At 53.1% G+C, this 24,585-nt stretch overlaps 2 protein-coding genes across 2 annotated transcripts in view; both read left to right on the forward strand.

Moving 5' to 3' along the window:
- LOC144129936 (uncharacterized) overlaps positions 1 to 5,101 on the forward strand; it is a 64,606-nt gene extending 59,505 nt beyond the window's left edge. Inside the window, exon 6 of the mRNA XM_077663992.1 lies at positions 5,027 to 5,101. Coding sequence (XP_077520118.1) covers positions 5,027 to 5,101 — 75 coding nt within the window. The remainder of the gene's footprint in view (positions 1 to 5,026) is intronic.
- Positions 5,102 to 11,129: 6,028 nt separating this feature from the next.
- The window catches only part of cv-c (RhoGTPase activating protein), a 307,048-nt gene continuing 293,592 nt past the window's right edge, over positions 11,130 to 24,585 (forward strand). The window contains 3 exon segments of the mRNA XM_077663993.1: positions 11,130 to 11,269; positions 19,574 to 20,564; positions 21,559 to 22,013. Of these exon segments, the coding sequence (XP_077520119.1) occupies positions 11,177 to 11,269; positions 19,574 to 20,564; positions 21,559 to 22,013 (1,539 nt within the window). The 5' untranslated portion in view covers positions 11,130 to 11,176.

Raw genomic sequence — 24,585 nt, forward strand, 5'->3', positions numbered from 1 at the left:
GTAAAGAAAATGTCTCAGGAATTTTAGAATTTTATCGGTTGGAAATCACCGAAGTAGTGCATGTCCCTGACGTGAGTAATCAAGTTGAGGGCAACTATTTTAACAAATCTTTGTCATTCAAGAACCTTGTTTACAATTTTGTACATATGCAATGGCCAGGAAAAAAAAATCAGTGACGCTGTCCTTCGTTCCAATGTATTGCGCGGGCGCAGCTGTAATCGGTCGAGTACTGTAATTGCACCGAAATTATAGTCGCGACAGAGAGCACATATAAAAAGCAGGAGTTCGGCAAAATATACATTAGAAATGCGAAGATACAATGGAATACATCACAGATGCGAAGATACAGCCGGATAAAGGGCAAAAAAGCGTCGCTGGAAACAAACTTCACTGCATGTATACGCAAAACATGGCAAGAAGATATTTAAATATACGTATGTTCGCTAATAAATCTAGATATCCAAGTTAAAGTTGCTCTATATAATATGTCAAACAAGCCAAATAAGCATGTTGCGCAATCAGAGATAGTAACCTTTACGCATAGAAAGACAGACTATCCTGAAAGAATAAAACTATTATCGCAGAAGTCGTGATATGTATTTGGAACATGCTGCGGTCGGGACAGCACCGCGTGGATAGAATAATAGAGGAAGAATACAGAAATGAATACGAAAATGTGTATTTTAGCTGCCTGCAAAGTGGCAACAATCATTCTGCACAGAAAATTAAACAAGGGTATTTGTCTGGTTCAAGAAAGAAGTAAAAGCAGGTAGCTACAAAAGAAAAGGACAATCGCAAAGCCACAGATGGTGTGACAAGTTGAACTAACTGCCCAATATCCGAGAGTGTTTGTTGGGAAACGCCGTGTGGGCTGGGCTTTCAATGAGCTAGGTCTCTCAAAGTGGTTATTGATGTCCTCGTAATTTTCGTATTCGCATGATAACTTTGATCATGATGCTAACTGTTACAAGAAACGGCAAGAATTTCTGCGGTTTTAAAGGCCAATGAATAGTCATACGTTTTCCTAATTACGTGTTTATGGAACTGAAGGAACAGAGCTTTTACTTGCATTGGTTTTGCTGCTTCTGTATGTAAAGAACAATGTTTACCAGAAATTTATATCCATAAGTTTCGGAATGAAATCATGCCCTCAGTAGATTCCGCGGTCGCCGCGAGATGCCGCGACGAGCCTGCTCGTCATCGAAATGCCCTTGAAACTTTGTGCTCGGATGGGGGCTCCTTGCATTATGCGACTCCAGGTGCATGGGCGGGAATTGCCACGAAATCCAGCCCGAGTTCGCAATCTTTGCGCCTAAATGTTTTTTTTCGAGCGTGAAAAAGACATTGTTGACAAATCCAGCATGATTTCCAGCGTCGGTGGTTGTTTTGGTCCGCGGTGCGCAACAGTACGAAAAAATTTCGAGGGGGGCTGAAGCCCCATAAGCCGCCTCCTCTGGCTACGCCCCTATCAGAACGCATTCTGGGCGTGTTTCGAGCTGACACGCGATGTCTAGCGATGACATTTGGTTAAAAATTGTATATATGTAAGAATGAGCATCTAAACTCAGAATTTCATCGTCATTTTCTGCCTTCCTGGTCGCAGTGGCTCTGGGAGCTGTGGAACACACAGTTCGGTCGTTCTAGACACGTGTTTTCCCCTCTGTACATAATAGATATCTGTAGGATCGAAGCACTGTGTTCAACCCGCACAGGGCAGCAACGCATGGACTGAACACGACGCTTTGCGACTTGTGAAAATTTGTTGAGCATAGGCGTGTTTACGAGCTACAACCTTAGAGCGGCGGTCGCGCATGAGCAAATCCGCACTTTCTGTGTTCTTTCTTCTTTTCCTGCTTCCGAATAGAACAGAACGGGATCGTATTTCCTTCGGCTGTGCTGTTCCTGAGCGTCACTCGTGCTTAACACGGCTAAAGGCGGGACAGCCTTGCGTTCACAAAGCTGAAGGGTGAGCTCGTGAGTTGTTCTCTTGGGAAACAGCTCCCCACGTTCGACATTGTAGCGCAGCGGGCAGCCAGCAGGCAACACGAAAAATTCGGAAACACGTGCAGCTGATTGCACTGCGGCCGAATGAGTTGCAAATGATGAAACTTTAGTGCATCATGCACTATATGTATTGTCTCTGTATTTATTGAATGGGCGGATTTTCCGGCTGGGGAGTTCGTTGATCGAGACTTAGTCGAGCCACTTGCCGCTTAGCTCCAGCAGTCTCCGGCCTTTGCTGCGGGGGAGTCATTGCCGTTCGTTCAGCGTTTCGGTACTCGGCAGTGTGAGAGCGGCTGACCCATTTGCGCACCCCCACTGACTGATCGCCAGGGCTACCACCTTGTTGTGGCTGTTTAGTCTACGCTGGCCGGCGCATGTTTTTGCAGCAGGCCAAAATTGAGCGCTTCCATCCCACATCTCGCATCTCGCGGGCTTCGGTACGCGTATGTTCATAGGCACGCGCCTAGAGATGAAGCAGAGCATGTCCGTATATACGCCTTCGGAGTGTGGACGCCTAGGTGTAACTGCGCCATTCCATCCTCCCGGCGTCCTGGCCTGAAATGAATGTGGAAGGTGTGTGCGTGTAAGGGGAGTGGGGAGGGGGGGGGAGGATTAGCCCATCACTTACCGGATCAGATGGTCCGCGCTCGAGAGAGTCGGTTGGAGGGAATGTATGCGAACTGCTGGACGGCACATTCGCACGTTCGGTTCTGCTTCCCCCCCCCCCCCCCCTCTCTCTCTCTCTCTCTCTCTTTCTCTCTCTCAGGTTGCCGAAATAAGAGAGAAGCCGGAGCGATGCACGTCTTTCGTAGGCGCTTAAGCGCACGCGTGCTGCCCTGTACATTGACTCGTGGTGGCTGCCTCGCCCGCTCTCAAGGTCGACGGTTGTGCGGCCGGAATGACTGCCTGTCAGCGGTTCGCGTATCGAGTCCACCAGGCAGTTTGCCCGGTAGGCGGAAAAGGACTGCTCGGGCATGCATCTTGTCAAGGAGTTAATGTGTATCTCTCGAGAACGACCGGTCCGGGGGACCACTTTCGTTATGCTTTTGGCAGGCCTCTACGTTACATAGCTTCGGCGCCTAGACTAGAAGAAGAGAGTGCACTCGAATCTGGTTCGCTTGTTCCCCGCTGGCCGCGTTCGGCTGGCTCGCTTCTGCTCATGCGGGCACAGTAGTTGGAAGGCGGCTGTGACGGGTACGCGGCTCTGACATACATTCATAGGGAGAAGAATTGATGGTTCGGCCGGCTGGATGCAACTTTATCGCGCTCCAGGCGCGCGCGGCAACGCCACAGCGAGGGGGCCGACGAACGCTGGTTCCCACTGCTGCACGAACCCCCCGCGGCACCCAAAGACGCTTTGTCATTCTAGATTGTTGCGATGCAGATCGGCGAGACACTACTCGTGCATTGGCACCGCCGCTGATGCTAATGTCTTGAGCAAAACGAAATCATGTTCCCTCCATACTGGGACGATATATAGTCTTGTCATCTGCGTGTACTTCGGCGGCGGTTGTCCGCGATTTAACGGCTGCTATAGCACCACCGGCAGCAGCAGCAGCAGGTTGTTTCGGTAACAAGAACCTGCTGGCACCATTAAAAATCTCCGTTTAGAATGCGATTCGCTTCGGCCGCACTGCTCCCCTGCCATCGATCAAATCGCAGCGGTCTATACGCTCTTTTTATGTAGCTCTAAACAGGTCGCTCGGCGCGCCGGTTGATGTCTTCGGCTGCGGCATCGTTCCTCCTCCTGCGCCGCCGCCACTTTGTGTTTTATCTGCCTTTCGATTTTTATTTATTTTTTGAGTGTCAACGGAGGCACCCCTCGCGCCTGCAGGGGTGAAGTGGCTCGCACCGACAACGACCGGCGGGCCTCGCTCTTTCTACTCGGAGCTAGTTCGGCACCCCCTCCACTCCACCAAGCGCTCTTCTCCGCGCGACGGACGTCGCGCCTCGTGACGCGACTCCGAACAAGTGTCGTCGTTTTTGCGAGCCGGCACGGCGTGTCCCCGCCGAAAGCGAACTGAGAGCGAGGAGGATGAGGCGGCCCCGCGAGTTGTGCCTTATGACGCCCGGTTTTTGTTTATTACTTTTTCATTCCGCATCGCCGACGTGCACTCCCTCCATCGGCCTCGCCTTTGACGGAGCGCTTTTCCTGCGGCCGCCGCCCGACGGCGAAGGAGTCAAGGTCGGCCGCCTTCTCTGGCGGGGAGTGCAGTGAACAACGGCCATCCCTGCTTCTTCCGTCTCTGGGGTTCTCGCTTGCCCCCCTTCCAGCGTGCGCGCAGCTGATGCGTGTTTATATACAAGGCTCGCTGTTGCGGCATCGCCGCTACGGAGGCGGCTGTGTCGCGGTCATTGCATGGCGGCCGAGCGCCGACTCTTCCCCAGTTGTTGAGACTGTCTGTTGGCGCTTTATGTATTGGTTGTTGCGTGTGACGGTCGCAACGCGCGGTAACGAAATCTGCAGGGACGACAAAGGTTTTTCCCGTCACTGTTGGATTACACGCTGAATACGTTTAGCTGCGCGGAGAAGAGAAATGCAGCAAATGTTGGGATGGATCCTTGGCGAGTGAGGATGCTATTTCGTTGTTGCGAGTATTTCGTTGTTGTGAATATTTCGTTGTTGCGAGTATTTCGTTCTTGTGGGATTTGGGAACTGTGTCGTTTGGGAACTGCGGGGTTTAATAGCATTGCTGTGGGCTTCTAAAGAGGCAGCTGGTTTGCGGAGCGCCTTGCGGACTGTGCATATACTGCACCAAGTCACAGCACGTACGGTAGGCCCTGTTTTTGGCCTCGAGCGTACACAAACATTAAATGTTGAAACTGGAACTATACTCGGCGCTACGCGGTTCCACTCCTTTATTTGGATGACGAATCTCGACCTTGAAGGACCGTGGTTCAGGTCGTCGGAAACATCCCGCTCAGTTGAGCGTAGTTACGGCTTGTTTATTTGCTGTCACTGCAGAACGCAGAGCTGTGCATGTCGGGTCGCCTTATTGCTATCTCTCTTCCTTCATCGCAGGTGCTTGTGGACATGCGAGTCGCCGCAGGTGCTGAGGGGGCTGTGCACAGGCTTCTTCCCGATGCCCACTCGTGAGCGCCATGATGCCTAGCAGCAAGCACGACCCTTACCAGGAGCTGGAGGCCTACCTCCGGCAAGCCCAGGTACGCGCTCTCCCTTCCGGCCATTGGCTTTGCTTCCCTGCCAGTCGCGCTGTGGCGCCACTGCTGCGTTGCCCAGCTTCTTTGTGAATGAGACGGCAGCTTACATTTCTTGTTTCAGTGAGCCCAAAAATGAAAGGCTCTAGAGGAACTACTGCATTGTTATATACTGTTACATGTATTGGGACGTTTATATGTCGTTAGGATCTTTGCTGGGCAGCAGTTCGGGGTGGCACGATAGTATGTGCGACTTCTCTGCTATCGGCTTTTGTTAGGTTGTGCTACACTTCAATTAGTTGCATGACTTATTGGCCGAAAAAAAAAAACTTCACGCAAGCTGGCCAATTAAGACTTCCTCACCCGTTCCAGCTATAGCGTAACATTTCGGAAAGAAAATATTTTCATCGTGCTTGTGTTCGCACTTAATTTCATGGCTTCAAAGCAGCGGTGGTGGTATGGTTGGGGCATGTCGGGAGCTGTTTACTTCTGAGTAATCAGTGTCCTTGTTAATGTATTTTTGCTGAAAATTTTTGTGGCTCTTCGTCGGCATCACATTATCTTGAAGACTCCGTGACCTGCTTCTGAGTGGGTCGCTCTGTTATTGCTTCGCGACTTGTACTACAATACTCAACATGGTTAATTCTATCAAAAGTACACCGATCTCACAAGACTGGAGTGCTTGTAACCCGTCACCTATAATGAACTCAGTCAGCATGACCTTACGTAAACTTGAGTGCATCAGCGATGAAACGTAACTACCGAAACCCATGGCTTTCAGTGAACTTTATGGCCAAGTCACGTGAAGCCGTTCATACTTAAGGCGAAACTTAAAAATACGCGAGCAGCGAAGTTTAGTTGCAACTTTGAAACTCCCTTCTCCCCAAGAAAAGGAAAAAGAAAATCTCGGCTTTCAGGAACTACCCAGCCCAAAATCCACCTAAGGTCGCGCGCTTGGGATGTCTTCCCTTACAAAAATGTCTTTAGACAGTATATAGACCGTCCATTGACTTCTGTCTATAATTTTCTATAGACAAACCACAGAGAACAGTCTATAGGCAATATAAATCATATAGACTGTCTATAGACAATAGATGTATATAGATTTATGCCCATACACTTTTAGTAGACTTTTGTCTATAGACAGTCTATATACTATGAATAGAAAAAAAAATTTCTATAGGAAGTCAATAGTCTATAACAAGTCTGCAGACAGCCTGTAGACTATGAATAGAAAAAAAGAAATGCCTCTAGGAAGGCAATAGAGTCTATAAGAAGTCTATAGACCATTTTTGTAAGGGTTGTTTCACCCGTTGAGCAAACTGTACCTGAAAGATGAAGCCATTCCTGACGACAGTATCGTCAACGGCTGTTACAGTAGAAAGAACCGAGAGCAAGGGAGCTCTCGCTAGCGCGCCACTTAGGGGCCAATCGGGCACCTCCCCCCCCCCCCCCCTCCTACTTATGCAGCGTTGTCCGACAACACGCTAAGGTGGGAGAGAGAGAAAGGCCACTTTCGCCCCTGAACACGCACTCTCTCTCCTTAGTGGTGTGAAGGTCGAACACACGATCGCGTTGTAGCGATGAGTGACCGATTAGCCCCGCCACTACTCGCGGCGGCCGAGAGGTGCTCGTGCTGCTTGGGAGAACGCCGCCGTGGCTTCGTTTATTTTTCTTTTTCTTTTCCGTGGTGCCCGAGAAGAAACGGAGAAGCCCCTGACGGCCTTCCCCTTCTCACTGTTAACCGGTTGCCCCAGTCTGGGACGTTCTGGCCGCGCAACAAACAGCACCGCTGCAGACAGCGAGGGCGCCGACCGGCGGACCTTAATCCCTGCGCGGCGGGGCCGCCGCCTCCCACCTGCGCGCGCTAAGCGCTGGGTCCGCGCGCGAAAGCAGCCGCGCCCTTCTCTTCTGCCCCTGCTCATTCTCGGCAGTGGCGACCTTTTGAACTGCAGCGACGAGAGCGCAGGGCGCCGCCTGAAAACGCGCCCCGCATGTTATGCGCCTGAAAACGCGCCGCACTTTATGCGTCGGGAATCGCGCGCACCTTATGCGCTAACGTTGACCTTCTTTGCGTGGGTCCCTGGTGGCCGCCCTAGTGAAGACATTGAAGAGACGAAAACACCGCCACTGTTCGCTCGAGCGCAACGCCGGTGCGATTTAACCGGGCTCGACTGCAAACGAACGAGAAGCCACGAGCGTGGTTGAAGAGGATTCTGTTAAGGTCCATGCACTTACCGCCACTTCTGTGGAGGACAGACGGTTTCAGAGCAAGGCTGTCGTCTTCCCGTGTTTTATGCTTTCATACTGTATACCGCTTTTAGCGCAAAACAAACATTGCAGGTCGTTGGGGGGATTCTCTTGCCTTGCACTGGAGGAGTTAACTCGGCTGCTGCTGATGATCTTGGTGGTGGCGGGGATGATGGTCACCACTGCGCCACCTGATGTTTGCAACCGCCGGGCTCTGTGTGTTGCACGGCCACCACCGCTCACTTCCGGCAGGATAGACCTGGCGTTAGTGCATCAGGAGCCGTTGAGAGACAGCTGTTCTTACGTAAAAAGTGTCAGGCTGATTAGCTGTAAATTAGCTACAGCTAATTGGCTCACCGTGATTAACCTACGCACTGCCGCTGGCCTGCCTTTCTGGCTCGATTTTACATGCGAGCAGTTTTTTGCCGAGTATTTCCGAACTGCACTACGGTTGTACAGCGGGGCAGTGTCCATGACGCGCTCAGCAACACCGGAGACGAGAAGCGGCGGAGGCGATCGTGCTGCCGCTATGCCGACGTGGTTCTCGCTGAGCTCTCACCTCCCCGCGTTGCTCTTCCCGGACTTAGTGACAGCGGCGCGTAAAGGTCGGCAAATGCGAGCACGGTGCACTGCCCCGACAACGGGGGTCGCTCGGTCGCCGATGCCCGCGAATGCGCTGACATTTTCCCCTTTGCATATCGAGGCAGGAAGGAAACGAGATCTCTTAAGCGGGGAGGCCCCCACCCACGTGGGCCAGATCCGAGCGCGCACACGCGTACACGTATGTTCGCGTGAATCGCGACCGCCCATGCATCTGATGAGGACGCGTAGGTCGCTGAGGCGCTCTCTCTGCCTCTAGCGCCGTTCGGCAGTTAGTGTTGCGCCTTGTATTGAGGGACGTTATCGCGGCTTATCGGGAAGCCAAGGAAGCGGGGGCTATGGAAAGAAAACTGAAGTCAGTAATGTTCGGAACAGAAAAAGAAGTAAGAGCAGTACGGATTAGAGAATAAGCTCGAATTAATGTACGTGTCATCTTAACGGAAATTAAGAGGAGAAATTTGGACTTGGGCGGAGCACAGATAATTGATGTCCTGTCACATTAACAGAATGCATTCGAAAGGAAGAGAAACGCAGGCAGGGGCAGGCCGAGAGGTGAGCGGAAAAATTAGGTTGGGAGCACGGTGGTCGCATCTGGCATGGGGCAGGGCGAATTGGTGGTCGATGCGAGATGCCTCCGTTCCGCAGTCAACGTAATCTGGCTGCAGAAAACGTACTATTGCAACTCGGTGTCGCGGACTGAGACAGCATTCTCCAGATGTCTTTCACTGGGCAGCAGGGCTTCGATAGCGAAGTTGAGGGAGTCGGGAAGGATTTCCTTGAGTCCAGAATTACATTCCAACCCGGTGGCATCGCGGAATTCTGTCGATGGCTGCGGGAATTCTGGTCGGAAGCTATAACAAGTGAGACCCCGGTGTCAGGGCACAGCGTGGGCGCGCCGCAACCACTGGTTGGCAAAATGCATAGCGGTATTGTATACATGCAGCTAACATTGTCGAAGAAAAGCTGGCTACCGGCGAAGGTCGTTTGTCCTCACCGCGCTGTTGGCATGTGTTTGTATTTTCTTTTCCTTTTCTGTTAATTTATACTTAATCAAAGACTGATTACTCTGCTCTATGTACATCACTCTATATACATATATGTAAACAAAAAAGTCCTCTTCTATAGGTGTCAGTGGTGTAAACATCATTCATAGGACTAGGCAAAGAGACATTAGGCAAATTTCTCCTGTCAGTTGCGCGAACGGATGCGCTTCGCCTCGCCGCATGCGTATGTAGTACGTCACGATATAGTTTAGGTCACCGCTGCCAGACTCGGTATGCGTATCCAGTTCCGTCATTAGACAGTTTTAGCTGTGCGTACGCAAAGAGTTAGCGTACGCGAGGAGTTTGCGGGGACGGTAGTGCGCATGCGCAGAACGCAAGCGCAAGCCTTGCGTCTTGCGTACGGTAGCCTTGCGTACGCTAGCCAGCGGAGTTTGCGTTGCGGCGCTTGCGTGGCTTGCGTACGCTAACTTTGACAAGATGGCGGCGCCCTGCTCGCCGCTTCGGAATAAATACATGTCGCCGCTGGATTCTCCGACGCAATAGCTCGCTAAAATGGTAGCGGTTCGCTTTTATTTCGCCTAATCTTGCCCACACGTAGCGGTATAAGCGATAACTAGCCCCTGTTTTTCAGATAATTTGGCGATCTTCAAGCTCCTAGGCCTAACTATATTCAGTGTGTTTTCCTCGTAGCAACGACACATGGCGAAGCAGTTTTCTAACTTTTAGCGAGATCTTGCATTTTCTTCGGTTTGCATAGTTTTTCTTCTTGGAACAAAAAAGGCTCCCAATGCACTCACAGTAGTTATCAGTAATCACGGATGAAATTTTCTTCAACCGAGCGTTGATGTGGTTTGAGTTCTTGTCACTAGATGGCGCCACGTGCACCTGAGGGACGCTACGGCACGGTCAGCTAAAACTATACTTCGGAGCGGACAGCGTAACGCACGCAGCGCCGTAGCTCTTTGCGTACGTACGCACAGCTAAAACTGTCTATTGTCGCGTACCGCATGCGGCCGCTGACTTTTCGCCTCGCAGAGCTTTATAGTTCGTGTATACGGACTACCCAGTGCGGGGTGACAGCGTAATGAGTGAGCGCCACACAGGTTGTCACCCTAAACACGCATGTCTGCATCTGACAGCTTTTCACCCGCGTGTAAGAACTGCTCAACATGAGCAAACCTTTATTGTCACTATTTTAATGTGACTTGTTCAAAGAGACCGCTGTTAAACGCAGCTGGGGGTGTAAATAAGCCTCCGCTTTGTTGCAGCGGTCTGGAGCGGGCCCGCCGTGGAACGATGCAGTGGTAGTCGTTGTAATGGTCAATGGTGGCGCCACGCTTTACGCAACTCTCCCGTCAGCGAGCGTTTGTCAGAATAATTTAGCGCGTTACCGGCGCACACATTTTCTCCTGCACCCCCCGTGCTGCTGAAGGAACCGTATAGGAGGAAGACATCCCAGACATCGCATGCCCTCCTTCGTATAGCGTCGTCGTAGTAGTTGTCTGTGTGACGGCACGTGAAGGACAGCAGTGCCCCCCCCCCCCCCCCCCCCCCTCACGTTCGTATAGCGTCGTCGTAGTAGTTGTGTGTGTAGTTATACGGCACGTGAAGGACAGCAGTGCCCCCCCCCCCCCCCCCCCTCACGAACACACACACATCTCTTCGGAAGCGTAGTGTACACACACATCCATCGAGGGCGTTCTCTGCGTGCGCCCGCACCGTGCGGAATTTGCGTGGTCGGTCGCGCGATCGCGAGTGGCGGAGCAATTCATGCGTGCCCTGCTCGTGCTTCTTCCTCGCTCCGCAATGCCTCCTCTTCGCCGCGGCATGCACGGGAAGGGGGGGTGTCGCGTTGCTCCTCCACGTCTGTCGGCCTTCCTCTGCTCTGTCTCGGCGGCGCATGCACGGGTTCGTGCTGCGGCAAGAACGAAGACCGGCGTAGCAGACACACGACTACGTCAGACATTCGCGCACGTTGCCCGCGGCCGGTGTCGGGTGTCGCGGCGGCGGCGGGCGTCTCGGCATAGCAGCCGCCGGGGCCGCTCTACGCCCCACGGCCGCCCCCGCAGCCGTAGCCCCGGCCGTAGCCGCAGCCGCCGGGTGGACGCCTCCTGGACCCTTCTACCTCAACGCTGCATAGCGTCCCTCTTCGTTGGACGATGGGACAGTGGCTGTCGACTGTGCATCTCCGGATCGTGTCCCTCTGGGATTACTGGTCCGGCCGCGGGGCTGGTCGCGCTATTGCTCGTCGGGTGAGTGCGTCGCCTCCGCATTTTTCTCTCAACGGCGGCGAGGTCTGGACGGTGGACGGCCATGGCGGCGTTGTTTCGCCTTACGGTCGGCTTTTTCCTGCTGTGTAGAGCACATCCGCTGGCATACTCAGGCCCTCCTGATGGCCTCCATTCGAATGTAGTTTCTTGATGAGGCTAGTAAGTTAGACATACTTTGTCGCTGTAAAGAAATGGGCGGCAACTCTAGGTCTGCAATTACCAGGAAGGGAAACAGGAGCGGACGATCTGATGTTTCGGCAAGAGGAGAGATGGAAGGAAGCGGCAGTGTGAACGGAGAGAAAAGCTGTTACGGAAAGGCCGTATTAGCTACGGTGTCATTTTGGCTCGAATATTATTACCGTTGGCAACCGTGAGACTTGTGTTGCGTTTCCGACTGCAGCCACCCATCCCATCCGCAGCGCACACACCAGAGCTGCTGCTGCTTGCTAATGATCGGGTTAAACACAAATTCAGCTGCAAAGGAACACTGCAGTGTTCTATGTACATGATTAATTATAAACACGCTGCTTAAAGGGCACTACAGCATTGTAAGCTGACTAGGCCATTCGGTAGGAAGAAAAAGGAACGAAAAAAAAATGGATAGGCTGGAGAGGAGAACGCAGTTGATGCCCACACACACACGGAACGAAACATGATATAATCATACACACCAACATCCGTGCATGTAACCATACAGCTGCATTAACCGGTCCATATGACTCGCTAACTATACTCACCGTGACAGCAATCGAGCGGCGACCGCCACGGTCCATGTATAACTTCCGAAAGCGGTCTTCTCGCAGCGCAAACCGCGACACAAGACAAGAAGTGACTTGTTGTCACCCCCCCCCCCCCCCCCCTTCTTGTCTCGTACGTGTTTTGTCGCCCTTCAGCGAGATGAATAGGCAGCGGCTAGCCCGACTTGTAACACTGTTGCGTTTCGCTCCTCCGCTGTCGAGTCTAGACGCCGTCACTTCCAGAGTTCCTTGTCACTCTTAAACCGCCTTCTTCTTGGCCTTCGCGCGTTCCGTCTGTCCGTTGCGCGCGCCCACTGGTCGTTTCTGCGGCCACACTGTTCCCGTTCGCCGAGCAACGAGCGTGCGTGGCGAGTGACACCCGGTTCGTGTTCTCGGGTCGTAAAAAAGAGCCCCGCGGCCAACGGAGCTCGTGCAGAGAGAAGCCGCTGGCTCGGTGCCACGGGAAGCTGCGTGTGTCGCGCTCTCGCGCCGTGCCGTTCCCTTTTCGCTTCCTGCTCTTTTGCTGGCAATTCATTACTCTCGCTCGTTCGTCGGCCGACCTGTTCAGTCAAGTGTTTTACGGCAGTGTTTTGTGCGACAAGCGGTTTTGCGCGATGAATGGCCGCGCGCGGGGCTCTTTGTGTTTCTGTAGTGCGGCGGCGGCGGAGTCTTGACGCATGCCTGCATTTGTCTACCCGCGAGACAGGCGTCGACCCCGCGCCCACGCAGGGTACGGCGAGAGGTGTCTCGCCTCGAGTTGGTTAACTGCCAGGAACGATAAAAGGCGTCGCTGGTTCTTTTGTTGAGCGCGCGAAGCCCACGGCAGGTAGGAGACCTGTTTGTGTCGACCGTGCTGCTTCTGTTTTATTTCTCGCCGCGCAGTTCAAGGTGCCGGGATTCTGGTATTCTTCTTACACCGCAGTGGTGGCCAAGTGGTTGAGCATCCGCCTCGTATGCGGGAGGTGTGGAGTTCGATCCCCAGTGCCGCCGGGTACCCACCGGTCATACAATGGGTACCAGCTTTCCCCTGGTCTGGAGCTCGGTTTATTTAGGGTGAAATGCTTGGGAAATGGGTCGTTGACCCCACCTTGAGAAGTCGAAAATACCTTGTTTGTGCCATGGCGCTCTTTGGCCATAGATGCCCTTGCGCCATAAAAATCCATCATCATCATCATGGTATTCTTCTTGCTCTTTTTCAGGCGACTAATTTTCCGCGCTCAGTATTTTTCGCGTTATTCGATTGACTGTCGTCTTCATTCCTATCTGGAGGGCATAGCGTATGGTGATTTTTTCTTTTTCAAACTCCATGATGAAGTGAAATCGGTCTACCGTCACAAAACCCCCAAAGTTTCGGTTTTAGGCTGTTTGGATTTGAAAGAGTGATGACTATTTTATATGCAAACGGTATTTCAGAGCAATGTCTTACCCACGGAGCAAAGTAGACAGTAGAGCTTACCCTGATGATGAGAGTGCGCGACTAGTTCGTCGCTAGGCCGCAGCTTCTTCGGGATTCCGATTGATAGCTCACCGACTTAATTATTGGGGTAGGTTTCCTCTACACAGGCGCGCCGTGCGGTCGCTTTGGGCGATGACAATGGCGCCATTTTGATCCTCAGATGCACGTAGTGATGCTACCGCTGGTGGCAGCATGTTTAAGTATGCGGTCCATAGATGCCGTACAGTACCGCCAGGTGTGAAAATTTAGGAACTTCGAGTTACAGCTCTGTGCAATATATGGGGACAAAATGGCCTTTTCCTTACCGAACAATAGACATCATCACCTCAGGCGACAGGTGATCAGAGGTCCTGGTCAGGGACGCCAGACATCTCGGCCGCCGCTCGCTGCTGCATTTCGTTTGTCAGGTGCTACTCGACAGATGGCGCGTCGAGTAGCACACGAAGCAGATGACGAGAGTGCAGGGAAGCGTTGTAGAGCGTGACGTCAGCTTGACTTCATCGGCGCGTATCGAATGCGTTGCTGCGGGCTGTGTCACTTCGCGGTCCTCTCTGCCCTTGGACGCGATTGTTCCGGTGTTCCCAGTGATTTGGGCTGGCTAGCTCTGTATACTTCATGCCCGATCATGAGCGTAGCTGGCGAAACTCCTGCTCTGTGGCTGTAATTCCGCGCCATTTTCGAATGAGGTGACAAAGCTAGAGCCTTTGAAAACATTGAGAGCGAGTTGGCTACGCCAAGCGTTGCGCGGCGCGGGGCGTGCACTTCCCACCTCCTCTCCCGCGCGCCAACTGTATAAGGACGCGCACGGCGCTAATGAGATCGGCGTCACAGTGGCCGCGCGATTCGCACATTCTCTCTCACGCCGTACGTACAACTCCGCGCTGACGACGGGGCGGCGCGCCAAACGAGCTAGCGCTCTATAATGTTGTGGCGACCGGCGCTCTTTCTTTCTTTTCTTTCCTTCTTTCTTTCCTTCTTTCTTTCCTTTTTTCTTTCTTTCTATCTTTCTTTCTTTCACCTTTTCTTTCTCTCTTTCTTTCCTTCTTTCTTTCTTCTTTCCTTTCTTTCTTTCTTCTTTTCTTTCTCTCTTTCTTCCTTCCTTTCTTTCTTTCTTTCCTTCTTTCTTCCTTTCTTTCTATCTCGCTTTCTTTCTTTCTTTCTTTCTTCCTTTCTTTCTTCTTTTCTTTCTGTCTTTCTTTCTCTCTTTCTTTCCTTCCTTCTTTCTTTCTTTCCTTCTTTCTTTCTTTCTTTCTATCTCTCTTTCTTCTTTCCTTTCTTTCTTTCTTTCTTTCTTCCTTTCTTTCTTTCTTTCTTTCTTCCTTTCTTTCTTTCTTTCTTTCTTTCTTCCTTTCTTTCTATCTCTTTTTCTTTCTTTCTTTCTTTCTTCCTTTCTTCTTTTCTTTCTCTCTTTCTTTCTTTCTTTCCTTCCTTCTTTCTTTCTCTCCTTCTTTCTTTCTTTCTTTCTTTCTTTCTTTCTTTCTATCTCTCTTTCTTCTTTCCTTTCTTTCCTTCTTTCTTTCTTTCTTTCTTTCTCTCTTTCTATTATAGTTATATCACTGCTCTGAGGGGGCGATCGGACCTTCCCACGCGGCTTCAGTGGCAGGCTGGCCGGGAGTGCGCGCTAATTTCCCCGGCGTGGCGGTGGCGGCAACGCCGTCGTTGTGCTGGCGAGCTACGCCGGCGCTGCGCGCGCGCACAGCAGAGGCACGACGCCGCCAAACGCGCTGCCCACGATTTCCGACACGAATTCGAGTGGGGCGCGCGCGATCTGCGAGCGCTTTCTGCCACGTCTTTCTTTCTTTCTTTTTTCTATTTCCTCCACTTCTCTCTCTCTCTCTCTCCCCCCCCCCCTCCCATTCCGCTTGTTCCTTTTCCCCCAATTATGTTTTCTGTCGCCCTAGCGCTGCCCTTCGCTTCGTGTGAGGACAGTCTTGTCTGTTGCGTTTTTTTTTCCTTTCAGCGTTTTTTTTTTTGTTCTTCGCCCGTACGTTTCTTTCGACTCGTGCGCCAACGCGCGCTTTCGGGCGGCGTTGGCCCGTAATTCGTCCCCGCTGCGCGCACTGACGCGCCGCGAATGAAAGCAAGAGCGTCGACGCGCACGGGATACTTCTCTCGTTGTAGTACACGGTTGTTGGCGCCGTGTTCGCCAGCCTCCATGGTGAGTCCCACCGATGCGCAGCGCTGCTTGTTTGCGGATTAGCCCGACGAGGAGGCCGGAAGCCGCGAGACCGTGTGTGTGTGTGTGTGTGTGTGTCTCTCACAGTCTACGAAGCCGCCCCTATCTGTCCCCTTCGTTATAGTGAACCCGTGCCCGGTGGTGGCGATGAATACATTGTCGGGTCATGTTTGCGTTGCGGTCGTTACGCTGTCTGGGGGCCTAGCCGATGTTTGCCGTCATCGTGGGGTTGCCAAGGGCACCTTGCCCTAGCCGAGGCGCGCGGTGCACTTGTTTGTGCGTTATCCAGGGCTTCTTGCTCTCTTGTCTTGTCTGGTTGCAAGAGCCAGATGAAATGACGTTAACGTTGCTTTCTACAGACACCCTTAGTCACCTATTGGTTGTCAGTATCGCCACTTCCGTAACGCGGCACTACTGTAACCATCTATTAACTTTGAGAGTTGAGAGAAGTGTGAGCCAGTTCAGCTCATCCATTGGGAATCGGCGTCACCGGGAAGCGAAAGCGTTTGCATGGTTACTTGCTTAACGGGATATTTTAATCGCCTTTTTTTTATTTTGGACAATTTTAGTCACTTTAGGCTCGTCCGTCATCTCAGCGCCGTGTCCCGCGTCGTGCACCTTTTCCCGCCTTCCCAGCTGCGTACGCACACACAATCGCTGATTGGTGGTCACGCTGTGGTCGTTAGGCCGTGGCAGCCGCCGGCGCTGATCATTCTCTCGCGGCGACTGGCTCGCGCACATTAACGCCGCCAACAAGGGCGTTTGCTACACCGCTGACGTTTCATTCGGCACAGCGCGGCAGCAGCGGCGTTATAAATGACTCGTGTAACCCATATTTCTTATCTGGCGCTTATGGGGAGCCGAGCCCGTCGTGTATGCATGTGTACGGAGAGAAGCCGCGCGCGTGTTTCCTCGGTGTGGTATGCGCGTCTCGCATGCTCGAATGCGAGATCTCTGCTCTGTGTATTCGCGTGTCACGAGTTCGGGCCATCCATTAATTTTGAGCGCGCCCGTTAGAGGCCGCGCAACGGGAGCCAGCAGACGAGAAACGCGCTTTCCGTCGTGATCGCCGCTTTCCTTTCTTTGGCTATGCGTCGCCAACGCCCAGTTTGTTTGCACGGCACTCGCGACTGCTGTTTGCATTGCTGTTGTTTTAACGGCGCGGCGTTATAAAGTTGTCACGGAAGAAAAGTGACGGCCGATTGCTGTTATCAGTTTAACATCATCGTTGTAGAAGGCCACACTTTTTCTTTTCTTTTTAACTTTTCGTGATCAGGAAGCAACGAAGGCTTCGGTCAAAGCAACCAAGTAAACGGGTACGCGTTGGAACAGCTTTTTTTTCTTTTCCTGCTTATTAGTCTTGTTTTTTTTTGTTTTACTGCTGGAAGTTCACATAGCGTATGCGCAGACGAGGCGCGTGCGTCTTGTTTTAACGCCTGCATCGTTTTTCTTTCTTGTCGCGGAATAAACCGAGCACATGCCCTGCATGCGCACCCAACGCTTTTTTTTTTCTTTGTTGCGTCTCTTGTGCCGGCTTGGACTCGGAAATTTTTTTTTATCGTCGTCTTCCTATTGCGAGGAAGGCGGCCTTGAAGTGTTAGAACCACTTTCCGCTCCCCAAACACAAACAATATGTGGAAGCGAATGACTCTTGCTCTTTGCTTCTGTGCGCCGTAGTCGCCCGAAGCACTGCATAGCTCTGTACAGCTGCCGACAGAAGAGAAAAAGAGTAGAATTATCTCTGAGTGCTGCCCGAGTTCCAGAGTTGCAGCGCTCTCCGAATGCTAGAACCTTTGACTCTCCCACGTCTCTCTCTGCTATCTTTTCTCTCTCCCTTCATAAGGCCATCCGGCCACTCTCTTTTTACGTCATTATGCATTGGGGCTATCGGGTTCGGTTCGTTTCGAAGACTCTGCTAGCTTACCTGATGCAAATTCTGGTATTTTAGGGCATGGCATGTTAGGTTTAACCATGGTTTAACATGCCTAAGCGGCACATGGAGATATGAGGGACGCCGCAGTAAAGGGCTTCGGGCTAATTTCGACCACCTGCGTTTTCTTTCTTTTTGCATGCACTGACTTCGTATAGCACGCGCGCCATTTCACATTTCTCCCTCATCGAAATGCAGCTGTCGCGGCCGTGTTTCAGCCCGGCGACCTCGGGCTCACAGTACGTACGCCATACGTACGCCATAGCCACTGAGCCGCCGCTGTGGATCTGCGCGAAATTTCACTTCATTTCGTGTAACCTCCATTCTTTTCCCGTCTACATGTAGCCACCTAGACTGGGCGTAGTAGAGCCTCTAGCGCTAAGCGTCCGCGAGTAACGGTCTGCGTCGCCAGGTTGAGCCAGGCGCGACGCAGCGCGATGTCGTCTAGCGTCCCTCGAGGACGAATGCATATGTATGACACCTGTGCGCTCCGCCCGCAGTCGTCGGATGCGTGCAGCAACGGCGTAGGGAACGAACGCGGTGAGGCTGCTTGCGATGCGGAAAGTCTGCCGCACCTCGTTGACCCCTTCCGGTGACCCCGCGGGGCGCGTAACGCGGGGGATCGGCGTCGCGTCACGCTCTTCCTCCCAGCGGGTCTTTTTCATTGACGCGGTTGCCCTTCTCGTTCTCTCTCGGTGCTCGCCGCAACAATGACGGCCACACGCTCGCGCACCTCTGACCTCGAGGGCCGTCACGATGAGGAAGCATGGCCTCCGAGATTACCCGCGCGCGCTCGTTTGAAACGAGCACTAGCGGGTGATCTCGGAGGCCATGGAGGAAGGAGTGTAGTGCGCTCTTTCTCCGCGCGCGGCAGCACCGTCTCTGCGCTGCTCGTCGCGCTGTGACACCAGTGAAGCCACGACCCCCTTTCTCCCCTTCTCGCACACGCACTGTGTCCGTATCATCCCACGACGGTAATGCGTGGGAGGCTTGCGCGGGCATTCAAGGAAAGCGGAAAAAAGAAAACAACGACGGAACGACTGGAGACAAAAGGGAGACGGATAGGCGGTGTGCGCTGACGGCTGATTTGCATGACCGCTGACAGTGCTGGGAAAGGAAGCGACTCCGTGAAGGCGGTGGTGGCACGGCGGTCTCACGGAGCGCGGCGTCTGTAGCGAGTAGCCGTCTCTGTGACTTGAGACGTCCGTCTGTTTCCTGAACAGTGGCGCGCCTGTCGCTCGAGCGACGTGTGTACTAAGCGGTCACATGGCTAGGGTCGTGCGACGCACGGTGTAAAATATGTTGTGGCGGGTCAGAGTTTAATGTGGGAGTCGCTGTTTGCGGCGCGCTCTCAACAGCGCGGGTGCTGCGGGAAGTGTGAGGTAAGAAGGGAAATATTTCTTAAGAAAACGGTCGTGCGTTATTAATAGTTTAAAAATTAAGTGGAGCAAAAAATTGCGTCGCCGTAGTTCGGGGCAACTGCGAAGGCTCGTAACTATGTCGTGCAATGAGATAAGAACGTCACGAGGGCACAAAGTGGACGACACTGGCGTTTGGAGGCGGACATGTTGAGAGGACCGTAAGGAGTTTTTTCGTCCCGCCTTGCGCGTGATGCGCCTTCCGTGGTGCTTTGATGACAATAAGCGTGACGAATTGTGATGGATCTCATATTCGCCTGATTAAGTAGTAACTGCTCGTGAATTCCCCATGCCAAAATGTGCGGACTTGGCTTATATGACGCTAGGTGGCTTGGCAGGCGCGAGAACGTATGATCAATGCTGCGAGCCGTCTACTGTCAGCGCAAAAAAGTGGTGCGTGCCATAGAGAGCGGTCTCTTCCGCACGTCGTCCGGGGCTACAAGATAAATCGCATAGGCGCGAAGGATGGCGCATTAGCTGCAGTGAGCCAAGCAATTCAACTCCAGACTGCTGCGTACTTCGACGGCATGTTTGATAGCATGTTTCTTTCTTTTTTGTTTGTCCTGCAGGCCGAGGTAGGCAGGGCCGTCGAGGACCTGCTCGCCTCCGAGTCAACGGGCAGCTCGTCCTCCTCGGCCGGAAGCCGCAAGAACTCGTGTCCAGACCTGCACAGCTACGGCGGGGACGGTGACGATGCGTTCCGAACTCCGCGAAAGTTCGCGCCCACTTACACGTCGCTCAGCGCTCCTAGACCCCGGCGAAGCGTCAACGGCTACGGAGGCTCCGTCGCAGAGAAACTCCAGCCGCAGCAGCAGCAGCGGTCGGGCGTCGCCGCCGTGACCAACGGCAGCGGGCGCAAACGTGCCAACAGCGACGGCACAGAAGCGCCCTGTACCTGGGACACGTTCTACGGCTGGGAGTCGCTGCAGCTGTCTCGTCCCCCGAGCGGCGACGCGCACCTGCTGTCCATCTACACCGAGCGCCTTGTGGAGGCGGTCAACGGGTCCTTCGCCGAAGAGCTGTCTTCGCTCGTGGAGTCGTCGTCGCCTTCGGCCGACGCGACAGAGACCGCCGCGGAGAGCGACGCCGTCGACAGCGATGTCCGGGGCACGTCGTCCGGTCAAGGAACGACCGCGGCCGAGCAGGTCCCGGCGTCCGCCGGAGAGGGCATCGGCGGCGACGGGAAGATTGGCGAGGGCGACGCGGTCGCCGCATCCCTAGAAGAAGGCGGACTAGATTCCGCGGGCGGCGGCGAAAGTGGCGCGAGGAAGGGGTTGTCGCTGGTCCGGTCGTCTTCGTGGCCCGACGTGGCGGAGCTCCGCCGTCGGACCGCGTCGGCGGCGCCGCCCACCTTCGCCCGCGCCGACAGCTGCCCGGAAACGGCGGCCCATCGCCGCCGCATCATGAGCGGCGTCGAGCCCTGCCCCTTCACCGGCGACAGCATGGACGACCAGGGGGCGGTCAGCTACGACGGCTCGCTGTACAAGAACCAGCAGCTGTACTACGAGTCCGACGGCAGCGGCCGGGAGGAAGACCGGCCGGCCGCCGAGCGACGGCCCGGTGAGTGCGCGTGCAGTTCTTGTCCGCTCGGCGTCTTTGTGGGCTCCTCCTCGAAATCGTAATGGATGGGTGCGCGCGCGTCTAGGCTATGCTTGAACAATGGTGGACGCCGCGTACTGGAGATGTCCCGATCTGATATCGGTTACCTTCGTAGCGAGGAGGCACGCGAATGCTCGCGTTTTGCCGTCTCCACAAAGACGGCTCCACAGAGACAGCATGGCGGGTTGAAGCTCTCATTACTGCGCCATCGGACACTTGTCATAGCTTTCATCCTTACGTTTCTCACGTTTCATGCGCGCGGCTGCCTGTGTTATCAACGTTCGTGCGAAACACATTGAGAGGAACCTGAACCGTGTTTTTTTTTCTTTTTTAGAAGTAAACGAAACTCAAGCATTCGAATGTATGTAGCTTCTAGATGGAGCATCAATAGTTTTGTTTTTTTCGTCCGAGCATTTTAAATGATGACGTAATCGCCGGTGTTCTCCTCACAGCGTGTGAGGTTTGGGGAAGAGCTCCTTGATTATGTCATGGACTTTGATACTTGAAATTTCGGCTGCCTTCGCCCACATCTCACCGGGCCTAGACCGGATGCCGCCAAGCAAGTGTTTCTGAGTTGGAAATGTACCTCCACCGTAGATTACGTTGGCATACGGCCCTCTGACCGCCGCTGCTGCTCTATTCGGCGATTGCGTCACCATTTCCAATGCTAGCACAAAAGAACGTCGCATACTTTACCGGCAAGTTTCGCACATTAAGCTGCTTTAAGTTCGCCGAACTGTAAAGCCTCCTCAGCTGCCCTTTAAAGCGTCTTCCTCGGTGCTTTAATGAGAAGTCGAAATCCGGATACCACATTTTTTCGTCGCCACAAGTTTTTTGCGAGACTAATGCACCAGTTTTCAGAGAGATCTAACTATTACATAAAGCAATTCGGCAGTTTCCACCGCAGCAATGATTTGATAGCGTGAGTTAATACCCCCTCTTTCCATGCCCGCAGGTTCCGTGGACGATGTGCCCACCGTGGAAGTTGTTCCCGAAGTCGAGCTTCGAATCAGTGATTCCGACCACGATGACGATGACCGGGACGAGGGGAAGTCCGAAGCCGCCGAGGGCACCGCGTCGTTGCCCGAGCTCTTCATCCGCGAAGACGAACGCGACCCGCCGGCGACTCCGGCGGCCCGCAGCAGCCTGAGCAGTGAACAGCGCTTAGCGCTGCGCGACTCGTTCACGCTGGACCTGCGCTCGCCGGGCCTGGCGCGCAGCCGCCTTAACCCGTACACGATTGAGGTGATCGCGAACCACGCCTCGTCTCCCGACGAGGTGCTGGAGACCGTGTCGACGCTCGAGGCCCGGCTGGCGTCGCGACCCCTGCCGCCGCTGGTGATCGACGAGACCGAGCCGGACATGGGAACCTGGTCGTCCACCTCCACGGCTCACTCCACTTCCACTGTGGTTGGTATCTCTCACTCTCACTCACTCACTCACTCACTCCGCCCACTCACTCATCTGCTCATTTACTCACTCACTCACTCACTCATTTACTCTCTCAGTCTCACTCACTCTCCCTCCTCTCTCACTCACTCCCCCTCTCCCTCACTCACTCCCCCCTCTCTCACACTCACTCACTCACTGTAGAAAGAGAGCAGAAAGATGACATTGTTGCGAACAGAAAACAAAGTGAACGAGAGTTGAGGAGGGAGCCGCAGCCCGCCAGCCGACGTTTCGACAATCGGGCTTGTCTTCGTCTCTTGTCGAGGCGTTGGCTAGCGGCCTGAGGCTCCCTCCTCGTCAAGCCTTGTTCACCCTGCTTTGTGTAACTAGCATGGCTTGTGGTTCGACGCCGCTGCTTCGCGCCCACCGAATGTTTTGGTTAGTTACCCATCAAATCGACCGCACCGACTTTGAGCTAACGTGCACGCAGTTTATTGCATGCCACGCGACCGTATACCGCGCATGAGTGCGAAATGAGAATTTCGAAGTGGGCGCGGCTGTAGAGACCGTTCTTGGAGCGCGCCTCGAGAAGGCGCCGTTCAGGTGCGCCACGCTTCTGCTTACCAGGGCGTATTTTCGGAACGAGTGGTGTGCGCGTTCCTCATTCTAACAAATGGCCCCTGGAAGCTGTTCCGACCTGATAGTTTTGGGTTTAGTCGTCTGTCTGCCGAAACGTGTCATGTAGCCGACCACGCTAAAGTGAACTAGGATAGAGTAGTGCTGAGCGTCAGTCGTGAATCCTTGCTGTGTCGAATCCGAGATTTCGTCGCGGTATATATATATATATATATATATATATATATATATATATATATATATATATATATATATATATATATATATATATATATATATATATATATATATAACCGTTGCGGGGATGGGACTATGGACCAGAAGTTATATACTTATAAAGTATACTGACACGCTTCAAGACATATCAAGGTTTTACATAACCAGGGACCAGTCTTCTTCAGAGTCTCTGAAGACTGACGGAGACTGGTCACCAGTCGAAATGTCAATAAAACCCTGTTATATTTTTAATCGTGTGTCAGCATACTTCAGAGATATATCTATATATACCGGGTGTTTCAGCGAACACTTTCAAAAATTTTCAAAAATAGGCTTTCTGTGCTAAAAATACGGCTTTTGCGGCATGGCATTACCAGTGCTGGCGGACACCAGAAAACCGGTGAATCGTCTTAAGCAGTAAGCTGGTTAACTATTTAATAATTAACTTTTTAACTAGTAGAGTAAGACGCCTTGTTGCAATTAAAGGTTTGTAGCCGGTCGTTAGTGATAGCCATATCAGTTTATAGAATTTCGAAAACGCGATTGCCCTTGGCGCTGTGGCTCGACAAAATTTGTTTTTTTCGACTACTTACGTGCACTGGAGGGGTGGCTTTGCCTGCATGCTTTCGAAAGCGCATGTATTTTCGCATGATGTAGCCAGATCTCTCTCTCTCTCTCTCACACACACACACACACACACACACACACACACACACACACACACACACACACACACACACACACACACACACACACACACACACACACACACACACACACACACACACACACTTAATACACGCACATGTATCACTGGAGGAGCGTTCCGTGTCTTCGTTCCGACACCTGGAGAGAAGCTCCGGGTGTCGCGCTTCTAAAACTGAAACTCCGCTGTTGCCGGCGACGACGACGCGTGTGGCAAGCGCCGAGCGGGCATGTGTGTGCGTTCGTGAGAAGCGAGCGGGCGGAATAACGGTTTCCCCCGGCGTCCCTGGAGCCCGGCCAGGAAGAAACCCGATCGTGGCCGCGATAGCACCAGCTGAACACTCCCGATAGCATCTCCTCACACAGCTGCGCGCGATCCGCTGGGAGCTCGCCGGGAGAGGCGCTTTTTACAGGCGCGTTGCGTCGCGTGGCCTCGTGGAGTGATCGGCCGCGAACGGGAGAGTAATAAAAAGGAAAGGGAAGGAATGAATAAAAAATGAAGGAGAATTAATATTTTTGCAGCTGTAAACGCGTGCGATCCTCGCGCGATATTGAGGAATGCTGTTTAGGGCCAGGCTTTTATGGCTCCTAAGGAAGAGGCGAGGGAGACAGAGGGGGAGGGAAGAGAGAAAGGAATTGATTAGAGGGGAGGGCGAGAGAGAGATTAGAGGTGGTGACTATGTGACCTCTAGATGTCGGCGACAGGGCCGATCTGTCCGGCGATATAGCTTCGAGCGGCGCTCTATGGCAACAAAGTAGCGCAGTTTATGAGACACTGCGTTCTTCAATTAAGTTTGTTCTCATTACGTATTATAGTGGCACCTATTCGCGCGAAAGCGAAGAAAATTATGTGGGCATGGTTGTTAAAAAGCGGGATTACGAAGCTTCAAAGAAACGTGCTATCGTTCCCATGCTGCCGTGAGGTGCTGCAAGTATGGAATGGCAAGTGCCGTAGTGAGCGAGGAGTCCCCGCGATTGGTCCCTTGTGCGCTTGATGACTTGGGCTTCCTTGTAGCAATTTTTCTCGCATGAGCTG

The sequence above is a fragment of the Amblyomma americanum genome, chromosome 4 (genome assembly GCF_052857255.1).
Source record: "Amblyomma americanum isolate KBUSLIRL-KWMA chromosome 4, ASM5285725v1, whole genome shotgun sequence".
In the NCBI taxonomy this organism is placed as follows: domain Eukaryota; kingdom Metazoa; phylum Arthropoda; class Arachnida; order Ixodida; family Ixodidae; genus Amblyomma; species Amblyomma americanum.